Source organism: Balaenoptera acutorostrata, chromosome 21 (genome assembly GCF_949987535.1).
Source record: "Balaenoptera acutorostrata chromosome 21, mBalAcu1.1, whole genome shotgun sequence".
In the NCBI taxonomy this organism is placed as follows: Eukaryota; Metazoa; Chordata; class Mammalia; order Artiodactyla; family Balaenopteridae; genus Balaenoptera; species Balaenoptera acutorostrata.
This window is the reverse complement of record NC_080084.1, coordinates 11,225,968-11,238,744: the sequence shown is the minus strand read 5'-3', so window position 1 is coordinate 11,238,744 and position 12,777 is coordinate 11,225,968. Positions and strand designations below refer to the sequence as shown.

General features: G+C 38.0%; 1 protein-coding gene across 1 annotated transcript in view; it reads left to right on the top strand.

The window, feature by feature from the left end:
- Positions 1 to 10,639, top strand: part of UNC5D (unc-5 netrin receptor D) — a 265,917-nt gene extending 255,278 nt beyond the window's left edge. Inside the window, exons 16-17 of the mRNA XM_057537499.1 lie at positions 4,360 to 4,723; positions 10,555 to 10,639. Coding sequence (XP_057393482.1) covers positions 4,360 to 4,564 — 205 coding nt within the window. The 3' untranslated portion in view covers positions 4,565 to 4,723; positions 10,555 to 10,639. The remainder of the gene's footprint in view (positions 1 to 4,359; positions 4,724 to 10,554) is intronic.
- The last annotated feature ends 2,138 nt before the right edge of the window (positions 10,640 to 12,777 follow it).

The window sequence follows — 12,777 nt, the reverse complement described above, 5'->3', positions numbered from 1 at the left end:
GGACAGCACAGATAAGGAAGTCTCAGAAAGAAGAAATTAATCATAGTAATAAAACAACTCAGGGGCTCAGGTGAATAGAAAGCATGTAGGCTCAACAAAGCAAAACTAAACTTAATAAACTATTACTACTCAATGAACTTACATGGATAAATCTATACAGCTGTCTTAGCATGTGGTTTTTTAGTTTATCTGGACTCTTTCAGTGAGAGTTCCAAAGAAAAAGATGGGGTCACTGAGTCTACAGGACTTAGGACAAATAAACTGAAGAAATAGGATGATTCTAAAGTAAATTCTTAAAATTTAGAGAGTAAATAATCTTATGTACACAGTATGCAGCATCTTTATGAACCACAAAAAAATAAATCTTATTTTTCAGAATTACCTCAGTCGATCAGAATTTGAAAAGGCTATGACAAAAGATTCAGTGCATAAAGAAGTAACAATATGAAGCATCTAAGGCAAGCATAATAAACATTTACTTCTTTAAACATTTTTCAAAGAGAAAGGAAAACATTGTTTTGTTTTGAGCCATCCACCTGAATTTCAAGATGACTGTTTCTGCCAAATGTTCTTTATTCATTTCAAAAAAAAAAAAAAAAATCAAAGACTCAGGAAATCAACTATTGCTATGAATTCTGTTTTCTAGTATTAACAATGTTCCCTGAATTGTGTGTGCATTTACCTGCTGGTGTCCAAATGCACCAGCGTTATTATGAAGAGAAATGGGTCACACAGATTGGGACCAAAATAATTTCAAAAGGAAGGTATGGAGATAACCAAATGGGTATAGGGTATACCAATTTTCAAAAAAATCATAATGCATTTGCACACATGTAAGCAGTAAAACAATCCAACTAAGTCTGAGAAATAGCCTATAGCATTAGCACTTTAGTGTCTTTTGTCTATTAATTCTTCTGGTGTAGACAAGTAAGTGTAGTTTAATAGGATGTCTGTTTATGGCAAAGCTGACTGAATCATTTTTAATAAGGCTGATATGCTCCTACGTGTATTTACTAAAATTAAGTGGAATTTGAGATTTGTGTGTGTTGCCGAGTGTACTTGTATAAATTCAGAGCATCAATCTGGAACATGCTTTGGGGAGCACATTTCACTTGCTACAGTATGTTCAGAGATCCATGACAAGGGAGAGTTCTACTTCTGCCTCTTTGATCATTTAGCTTCCTGTAGCCCTGGGTGCCTAGTCTACAAATCAGGGCATTTGCAGGACTTCTCAGAACCAAGTGGCTGGCAAGAGTCATCTCCACTCTGCTCTTCTTCCTCTAGGCAGGTGCACTTAAAACACCTTCACACTGCAACTGGATTCATGAATATTTTGAATAGCATGTTGGGACAAAGATTCATCACAACCTCCAAAACATAGTCTGTATGCCTCTCCTAAAGTTTTGTTTTTGCATTTTCATGCCCAGATCTTCTTCTCATGTCCTGAAATGTCAAAGCTCCCCAAACGTTACCAAGGATAAAGGTCTCAGAGTGCTTGGGGCAGGACATGTAGCTTGAGGACCCAGCAACTTTCACCCTCTAGGTGCTTATTTTCAGATGCAGCACAAAATGAAAGTTCAATCTCATCTTCTCTGAAATGGCTACTATGTCTGGAAATCTAGTTTGGGTTATAAGACAACATGGAACGTGGTCAGCACCATGACCTAGGGGCTAAATCTGGCCCAACACCTGCTTTTCTATAGCCCCAGAGCTAGAATGGTTTCAGAAGGATAAACAAAACAAGAGTGATAGATATGGTGTGACATGTGAAAAGTGTATGACATTCAAATTTCAGTGTCTCTAAATAAAGTTTTCCTGGAACACAGACATGCACATTCACTTATGTATTGTCTATGGCCATTTCCCACTACCATGGCGAAGTTGAGTAGCTGCTACAGAGACCAGATGTGGTCAAAAATACTTGCTGTCTGGGCCTTTAAAGAAATAGTTTGTCAACCCCTGGTATAGAATAAAGGGTAGCTTTGGGGTTAATAGGATCACAAGGATCCAGTCACTCCAACAGAAACTAGTCCACTGTGGTTCAGTAGGAAATACAAAATATAAACCTTCAATAATATGAGAAATCTGTGCTTCTTTTTGTTGTGCTTGCCAGAATTATTTTTCTTTTGAAATAACAATGGAGAGCATGAAGAATTATTTCCCCACTCCAGGAAACAATGTGTGTCAATGGTCATTATTCTCACAAATTACATGGAAAGAGATTATCACACAGCCCACCCAGAATCCACTCACACAGTCTCTCAGTTTTTGCCTCTTTTCTCAGCTATTCCTCCAGTTTGTATTCTGCCTGCACATTGGTTGGGGTGTACCAGTCTATTTCCAGACCTGGAGATACAGCAGCTCTCCCCACAAACAGCTCCCTACAACTAAAAGGAAGTGGCAGTATTCAAAACAACGTTTTGAATAAAAGGAACTAGGATCCCTTCAACTACAGAAGCAACATTTGCTTTGCCATTTCTATTAGTGTAGAAAGAAAGAACTATATTTGATTCCAAGGCCAGCTATGGAGGGGGCGGCGATGGGGAGAAGGAAGGAAAGATAAAAGGAAAAGAAACTGGAGAGAATATTTTTAAGCTGGCCTTCTCCCTCTCTCAATGAAAGATTCAGATGTAGTGGAAAGCATATATCGTACCCTGATATTTGTGCTATTTGGCAACCAACTAGCTTTAAGTAGTGTCGTAAGACCTTTGAATAAAATAGCACTTTATTCACTCAGAATTACTATGTGTGTATGTTGCTTGTAAATGATAACGTGCCCTTAAAAGCTTGTCTTCTCTTCCACTTGCTCTTGGCTACATGAGTCTGCTTTGTGATTATATGCTGAGTCTGGTGATGGAAAGTTGTACCATCCTCAAAAGTACCTGTGAAAAACTGTGACCTTTTAATCCTCTGTGTTGTCTCAGTCTTCATCAGAGCAAAGTCATTGTCCAAAAGGTTATCATTTGTTTTCCCTGAAGATCCTATATCATCTGAAACAAGCTCCTAGCAATCAACTACTCAGTTGATGGATATGGAATAAATACCTGTCACAGTATTAAGTGCTGTTGTAGAATCAGAAAATGATTAGCTATGACCCTTCTCTTTCAGGTGTCTGCAATCACACTGAGAAGGCAGAGGTCACACACATGGAATATATAAGCGTTTTACTCACATGAAAATTTAAGCAGAAGCATAAAAAGAGTTGAGAAAAGAAATAAATTACTTTGAGAGAAGACGACATGAGAATTATCTACAATCCAGGCATTGTAGGAGTATAGGATCTTGATAAACAGAGGGGAAAGAGGGCATTTCCTAGTGAACAGAATACACTGGATGAAAGCAAGAACAAAGTATTACCTAAGTCAGTGTTGATGTCTCAAAGGAGAAAAGAATATTGAGGGAAAAAATATATATATATTACCAGAGCTGGTTTGAGGCCAGACCAAGGCAGGCACTGAAAACAAGTGGAGTAGATACATGATGATTTATGAAATAGAACGCAAGGTATATTAGAGAGTTTGGAGAAATAAAGAGCTATAAGGCTTCTGCTGGAATTTAGTCGTAAAATGATAGAGCATAAATTAAATACAAATAGTATGAATGGAGAGGAAGAGTGAAGCTGATGAGTTTGTCAAAAAGAAAGAAACAAAGAGAAGACTCAGAAATAAATGTCCTAGTGTGAGAGATTAGAAGGATGGTTGTAATTACTGGGATATTTGTTATAGTTAGAATGGGGGCCAATGGAGGCCTGGAGAGTATATCAATTCCTGATGCACCGAGTCTGAGGAAGTGGAAAGCTATATCTAACTGGAGCAGTCCCAAGGTCATTTAAAGATCTGTGACTAGCTCATTATTAACCTATAAGGCAGGAGACGCCGACTTAGACACTGTCCACTTGGAGTTGATAACTACTCCATTTAGTATATGAGCCCAAGAAGACACAGATAAAATCTTGACAGCCCTTAGGTTTACCATGAGAGACATAAAGAGGGGTCAGATATTTTGGGGGGAAAAAAAAAAAGGAATGAGTTATATCATCACATAAGCTAATGAAGTAGAGTGTTTCAAGAGGGTGTTCAAGAGAGAAACACATGTACATGTATACACACACAACTCAAGGAAAGTGAGGACTAAAAAAAGACATGGAGGATTAAGAAGGTCATTGGTAACCCTCCAAAGTACAGTTTCAGTTTAGTGTTGGGATACAAACTGGACTGTCCCCAGTCCTGCCTTAGTGGAGCTCTTTATTCCTATTTTAATAATATCTGTTCCAATTCATTTTTAATTCCCTTATAGTGATTTGTATTTGTTCCTTTATTTCTATTTTTAGTTTGTCATTTTGTTTAACTCTCTGTCTAGGAATTTATCTTATTTTGCTACACAAAGTAGCCCGTCTGCTGTCATTTTGAACCTGTGGGAAGCTCGTCATCAGCATGATGGTGACCTTGACTCCCTGGCCTGTGCCCTTGAAGAGATTGGGAGGACACAAGCGAAACTCTCGAACATGAAGGAATCCCAGCTCGATGAAGCCGACTTCAGCTACAGCAGGCAAAATGGACTCTAGTTCCACTTCCATTCTCATGAGAGAGTGATGGCCAACTTCGGGACATTTGCTTTACAGGGGAAAGAAAGAGGCGGCTTTCTGCCCAGTGGCATTTGGGGAATTCAGCCTTCAATTACAATCCGTGAGCATCCCTGATTGAAGAAACTGCATTTTATATAGGTAAAGTATGTTAATAGGGAAAAGTACAAGCTCTCTTAAATATATGTGTCTCCTCTGAAGCCACACTCCGGTTCACAGTTGAGGAGCTTCTCAGATTTGGAGTGGCAAGGATAAAAGCGAGGGCGTATCTAGATAGAAGTAACTGCGGGACAAGATGAGCTACAGCAAAGCTGGGAAGGCAGAGATTGAATGAGTGCATGTTTTGCAACAGATTTTTAATGATGTGACCCAAAGGGCCAGCTGATTCTGGCACCGGATTGCCTGCGTTTTCTACCAACTGGCATCTGGGATGCCGGCAATCATTGTCAACTGGCTTTTGGAAGTGAAACACAGTTGCCAACCCATCTGTAGGACTTCAACGTCAAGGAGGGCATTTAGAATTTCGAATCTGAGTACACCACACCAGCACCAATTCCCTATCTATCCTAGCCACTTAATGGAAACACGATCAAGAGGTAGACAGATCACAAGCTAGCTCTAGCAGCGTACCTACCCCTCCTTCATTTTCTCCAAGGACCAAATCTATCCACATTCTTTCTTCCCCTTCCTTACCCATTACACTAGGGGGAAGGTTTCAAGGAGCATAGACTTTTCAATACGGAAATTTATTTTTTTCTAACTCAAAGCAGGACCATCTCTATTCCCAGCTAAGCCACGCAAATTGCAAAAGCTATCAGAACACAGCTTATCATACAGATTTAGAGACCAGGGAGGTCAAATCAGGTCCAAGGAAACATGAACTGCAGATGCCATAGGCCTCAAATAAGCTGTTATTCTAGGATGCAGGTGTTGATTTAGTTCCCCAGTACAGTTGTTATGAAGGGATGAGGGGGTTTACTGTCCTTCACAATCCAGTTCTTGAATTTTCTAGCCTTTTGGTACTATGTTATCACAAAATCTCTCCATGGGGCTATAGGTCATCCTCGTTTTGCCTCTTGGGAAATTAGCAGATGGTCTTTGCTCTAAATGATATCCGAGTACATAGACCTGAGGAATACCTCTACCACAGTGTCTCAGAAACCATATGCATTGTTCAAGGAGCCTTCAAGCTCCGATAATTCAACCTCACCAAGTATGCTTTCTTTCCAGAACCATTAATATATTGTTTTACATTTTAAATGAGAGGCAGTGATACTGTGGAGAATTGAAATCCACGGATAATACATGACCCCCATCTTAACACTTCACTCCATCTTTTATCCTATTTAATCATTTTTGACAAGATGTCCTGGTAGACTACAGATGAACAGATTTGCTCCTGATTATCTTTTGGTGGTTGTTTTAATTAGCTGTCCAGAATCAGGACAACCAACGTCAAGGACCTAGATTAACCACAAAGTTGATTCGCTACTTAGAGGTTGGCTCCATTAGAATAAAAATAGTCAGGGAATAGGGGAGGTAGGGAGTACTTGGCAGTAGGTATGTGATCAACTTTTTAAACAATGTTTTTGTAGATCCCGTGTTTAAAAAAATGTGAATCTCCACCTAAGTGAAAAATACTTAAAATAGGTTGAATTTATGATATCCTGGGTAAGGCATTGAAGAAGTAACTCTTGAATGTGTTGGCCATTCTAATGAATGTGTGGTATATAAGGTCCCCTGTAATTGATGGAAGGCTTTGCTACATGAAATTCAAAAAGCATCTTGCTTTTCTCAGGAACCAAAGGCATATTATACAGAACAAACAAGTCCTCTTAGAACTGTTGAGCATATTTTCAAAATACCATAACTAGATCAGGAAAATACCCTTTTTGCTAGTATACGCAACTTGTTTATTCCTTCTAGGGAGCGAAAGACAGAAAGCATCAAAGTGTTAATCATTTAACATAATGATGGAATATAATTTCTGAGAAAGAAGTGGAAGTAGATGGTCGTCCACCCAAAATAAACCAGAGGGTTGATTGGCATGGGTGGTATGCAGAAAGAATCTGCATTAAACTGTTGAAATAGGAACTTACAGAAAGTACAGTGGAGAGCATATGTTGTTATCCATCTTGGAGGATTTTTGTTTTAAACATCCTATCCTTTTTTCCTCTTCCCTTCTAATTGGCCTTATAATTGTTTTTATCTATTCTGTGAATCCACACAGATCTTTTTTAGATTTTTGATATATTTTTTATATTTTAAAACAGATGAAAAATGTTAATGTTTCCCCTAGAATCTATCTAGATTATTTTAAGATAAGAATTTATTATCAATCCCTGACTGTCTAGAATTTCCTCCCATGTGTTTATTCTTTTTTTTTTTCTTTGGCCTGGGTTTTATAAATAAATGCACTTGATCACCATATCACTTGGAGTGATAAAGGAAGCAAAGGAACATGATTCATCTCGGATTTCAGCCCAAGGTTCAAATCCATCTTTCAGTCCATTTTGTTTCCTCTTTACATTTCTCCTACTTATTTCTGCTAGGACTCTACGTAGGATTTCTACAGGTTTTCTACAGCTTGAGATTCTATGGCTATTGCATGTCAGGATTGTGCAGTATTTTACAAAAGAATTCCAAAGAGAACCCATGTTTTTGAGATTTATAGACGAAGATGTGTGTGTGGGGGGGGGGCAGGGAGTATGAAACTGCAGATCAGATAGACTTAGCTGGCACTTGAACTTGTGCTACTCACTGTAACCTAAACCCTGGTTCAATTTTAATATTTTCATATCACAACACAAATGCCTCTCTTGAAAGAGATTTACTCATCAGCCTAAGTGCTTACTTTCGAAGTCTTATTGTCCTAGTGCAAAATGAAAAACGAAATTAAAGGTGGTCTTTCATACTTGGTAGGTTACTTAAAATTTTTACAGAATAGCCCACTTAATGCCAAATCTTTCAGTCCTCAGAAGCATTTAAGTCTAATAGTCCTGCTTTAAACATGACTTAAAAGGATGCCACCAAAATGGTGCCCTTCCCAGCTTAACCAGACTGCAGTCTCATAAAGTTAATTTACAGTTTTTACAATGTCGCTTGTGCAGTCCTCCTAGTTTACATTAAAAGTCCTTTAAGCCAAAAGGAAGCGCTCTCTCTGGATTTAAAGGCAAACTTCCCTTACCGGTGCAGGAAGTCTCATAAAATTCAGATGGACTCCCACAAAAATTTTACCGGCCTTTTTGTAAGAGATGAATAGGAATTGACACAGTTCTCCTTAACCAGGGGGAACTTCTCTCTTTTGTTCCTTATTTTTATCTTCAGCTGCAGGTGTTCTCCTTTGCCACACCCCTTGTCATTTTCCTTTCAGTTGACTTTGAGAGAGGATATGAAATCCAATCACTAAAACAGGGTTCTCTTTGGATTAAACGTTCTGGATTTATTGCAGCTGTTTCCCTTGATAGAAATTCTCAACATCCGAATTGATAAGCAAAGGTAGAATATTAAAAAGACAGTTGGTTGAAGATGGTATTCTCCACTTGTCAAACGTCTGGCCAATCTACCTGTGAATTTCAAAACATTACAGAATCTTTTGATGTGCTTTTGGTTTTCCTTTTTTGCCATTTTCTCTTCAATTTCTTAATCCCTCTGTAAAGGTGTTGAGTCAGATATGTTGAAGGTGAAGTCCTCTCGAGGGTCTTTGTTCCAGAACCCTGAAGGTCACAGGAACCGTGAAGGAGCTGAGAAACGTGCTTTTCTGGCCCATTGTGTGGCTCATTTTCATTAAGTTTCCTCATGAAACATTGCAGAGTTCTGAATCCTTGGTAACTCCCATTGACTGGACTAGGGGTGACATCCACAGCAAATGGGAGAACAAAATATACTGTCCTACAGATAGTGACACATTTTATTATCCCTCTGGTGTTAGCTACCATAGCACTGTATTTGCAAAATCGATGCTTTAGCCAAACGCTGAATGGCCACCGTTTCCGCCCTTTCCACTGTTTCGTCTGCATAGAATTTTCCTGAACTACAAGCAAAAATGTATTTTGTCAAATGTCACAAAGTGAAAATGTTACTAATCTTAGATGTGTTGCATATTTTGTGTTTTTACTTTCCAAACTCTTTCAAAAGCTGCAGTTATAAAGCTGTTTGGCTGTGTTGACAGCATGTGGTGTTTTTTTGCAAAAGTAATTCTAGGAGAGCCAGTGTCTACCATGGACTCCTCACATCCCCAGCTCCGGTCTCATCAACAAAATCGAGATGGCAATTTGTATGCTGTGATTTTTTTCAAAAGAGAAAAGGGGATGGAAATCAGACCTGGCCATTAGTCACTAGTGTGTAGTACTGTGATCTGAAGTAGGAAATTTAACTCACATAGAATAATTGTGGTTTTTGAAGCAGCTACTTTGATTTTTCCTTTTTCTGTGAAGATCATGGATTTGGAATGTCTTCACGAGGTGGATTTAAGACAGTAACACTAAACTCTTAAGTCTTAGAACCCACCCTCCATCTGAACCCAAAGATGAAAAAGGCAGTAAGCTTCATGTTTAGGCCTAAGCTTAAAAATTTCCTCCCCCCATCCCTATTATTGAGTTCGGCAAGGGGTACTTTTCCCCCCAAAAAAGTTGAATTAGAAAATATATAACTAAATTTGGTAATGTAGTTCTTTGCATGAATGGAAATGCGTGATAAATAATTTTACAAAAGGCATGATTACAGTGAAAATGTCCTTTTGCTTCAAACTGTGCTCACCCCAAAAGTATTTCCCTATCTCAAGCATTACTTACATCCAAAATGGACAAATTATACAATTCCATTAAAATTGGATATATAGGATAGAAACTTGACTGTGATTCTATTGAATCATGATATTTGAGGGGAGTTTGTAAGCAGAATATCATGCCTGCTGTCCCATTACTGGAACAGATATTGCAATCAGAAATAGATCTAATAATTCTAATACCCCTCCATTAGCAGCTCTGATGATACTGAAGGGAGATTCACCCCTTAGCAGGAGGCTTCCATTTAAGCCTTAACAGAGGGTGACTAAAATATTTCAATCAGAAACACCTTCCAAGGCCTGCTCTAGATGATGCTGGCCGCTCCCATTCAAAACTTCTCTATAAGAAGGTGGGAAACACTCCATCTGTGGGAATTTTCCAGTAAGGAAAACAGTATTCTCCCTTTCTAAATTGGAATAAAGACTGACTTAACATTTCCCATTCTTCAGAATTGTATCTAATTGGTGCATGCAATCCAGTAAGTCTCGACCTAGAAATATTGCAAATATAAGCAGTTAGAGGAAAACTGGCTGATTCTCCTGACCCAAACTCAAAAATATATATATATATGAGTAATGGTTTACCTCCATTTCTGTATGGAAGAATTTTAAAAACAGACTTCATTTTGTTCTATTTATTTTGGGAAAGTGTGTGTGTGTGTGTGTGTGTGTGTGTGTCTCGGGGATGGGGAGGGTGGTTCTTTCAAGTGACTCATATCTCAAACCCATTCCACCCTCAACTTTCATTTGATGTGTTCAAAGCCGAAAAAAAAAAAAAAAAAGCAGAACTGAATACTTAATTTGACATGAAGCTGAAGGAGTGAACAAGCCAGAGGAGAGAGTTTGAATAAAGCATGGCCTTGGCTTCATACCACACTTTTTGTGCCTTGTATTATCAATGTAAATTCTGAATGTTGTACAGTAAATACTTGGATGGACTTCTTAGAAAAGGCTGCACTGGCTTCTTTTTCAGCACATGTACATATCTATAAATATATATACATATATATTTGGTAATGCCAAACAGCTGTGTTATATTGTATTGAACAAAAATGGACGGTTTGGATGTTTTATGTAGAGTTTGCAAAAAAACTGGATGATTACAGACTTTTCAAGATAAATGTACAGACATAAATTACTGCATATCAGTTATTTATGAATAAAGAGTCTTTTATTGACGTTTTAGGATACTCCACGAGTGGAACTTTGAACTGCCAATGAGGATCCCCTCTACACACCTCCTGCCACAGTCAGCCAGGGGCTGGAATGCCCTTCACATCAAGGTCAATTTCCTAATACCTGCTATATATTGAACCTAATTTCTCCTTCTGTCCTCAAGAAGGAGTTTAAAATGAGGCAAATGGAAGCAAAGATGAGATGATTTTTTTTTTTTTTTGAGATGATCTTCTAAATATTCCTACTCCACTCCGACACACACACATACCACTATCCTTGGGATATAGTTTAATATACTCTGAGATACCCGCCATACCATAACTGGGATACCATTCATCTTTTTCCTCAAAATGCCTGCATTATTTTTACAGACACTCTAGAAAGTGTTATGCCTCTCCATGGGAAAACGTTAAGAAAATAAGTACAATGCTGCACATTTCAAATACATCTTCACAGACTGAATCTGTTTTGAATGGTTTTTAAAATGCCAAAGGTTCCCAAGAATTCGATCATAACTACTTACAACTCGTTGGAGCCATTTTAAACAGTATGATTTACTAGAAGATGGTTTCTGATCTGCTTCAACTAGTTGGTTATCAATGAAAAGGTCAAGTTGGCTTAAACCAAGTGTTTTCCAAATTTGGTTTTTTAAACCATTTTCACAGAAAGGTAACAGGTTTTTTCCCCCAAGTTGGAAATCTACAGAATAAAATGAAATATAATTCTCTACTCTAGATTTCTGAAAACCTTTATGTGTATGATGGATCTAGTGTATATGATGGAGCTCTAAGAGGGGAGGAGTACAGACAACATTTCCTCAACTTTTGGGGGATCATCTGATGGGACGTAGCAGGAATGGGTATGAATATTCACAAAGTGGCTGTGAGTGGTTTCAACTGTTCTTTCTGACATTTTAAGGTAGGCAGCGCTTTCAAGCTGATTAAAATGTATTTAAGTTACTGATAGAATGATAAGTGATTCTAATTAACTTAACCTAGGTAAATTAGTATGATTAGGCAGAACCACACCAAAAATTTCAGAATTACTTGTATCATTAGAGCAAATAAATCCAATCTGAGTTGGTCAGAACAAGTTTTAACTAGGTGAAGGCTGTCGACTGGCATAAAGATACCAGATATAACTAGCTCATCCTGATGAAAATTTAACAGATCAGCTTCAACCTGTAATAAACTGTTCCAAATAATTTTTAAAAATTATAAAAATGTTTTATCTAGTTAAGAACTAATTCTGAGTGGATTAAAGCTACTTTGGGCTAATCTAGGTTTCTTTGATGTAGCCAACATTCATTTGTTAGAATTTGATCAAACTTACTCTGATAGGGGTTACTCATTCATTTAAAAAATATTTATTTAGCATTTTCTATAGATAACAGAGTCCGCGATCAAATTCTCACTCTACCAGTTAGCATTTGATATCAAGCAAGACACTTGGCATTTCTACTTTATCTATAATACAGGGATGATAATAGAAGTTTAGATTCTTTCCAAAGTCTGAAGATTAAATGAGAAAAAAAAAAATACATGTAAAGCCCTTAGCGCACTACATAATACTTAGTAAGCAACCAATGAGTGTTAGGTTTTGTCTTATTTTAGAGAGGCAGTATGCATAGTAGTTAACAAGATGTGTTTGACATCAGCACAGTCTGGGGGAATAATCCAGATTCTGCCTTTCTCTGGATACGTGACCTTGGCCAAGAAACTATCATTAAAAGGAGATGATCATATCAAGCTCATTGGACACAAAGTAAATGTTCAAGAAATAGTGTAGTGATAAAAGCATCTCCACCTGTCACTGGCGAGTTCAGGTTCTGAACAGAGATGTCCTAGAGTGTTCATTTTAAAGTTGTCCCTCGGTATCCACGGAGCTTGGTTCTAGGACCTCCAGAGATACCAAAAATTTGTGGATGCTCAAGTCCCATACATAAGATGGCGTAGTACTTGCATATAACCTACGAGCACTCTCCTGTATACTTTAAATCATTTCTAGCTTACTTATAATATCTATACAGTTGACCCTTGGACAATATGTGTTTGTACTGTGCGGCTCCCACTTAATTCATGGTTTTTGTTCAGTAGTAAATGCTACAGTACTAGATGATCCATGATTGGTTGAACCTGTGAATGCAGAAGAACCATGGATGCAGAGGGCTGGCTCTAAGTTAAACATTTTCAACTGAGCCCCTGAGCCTCTCGTTATGCAAGGGTCAACTGCA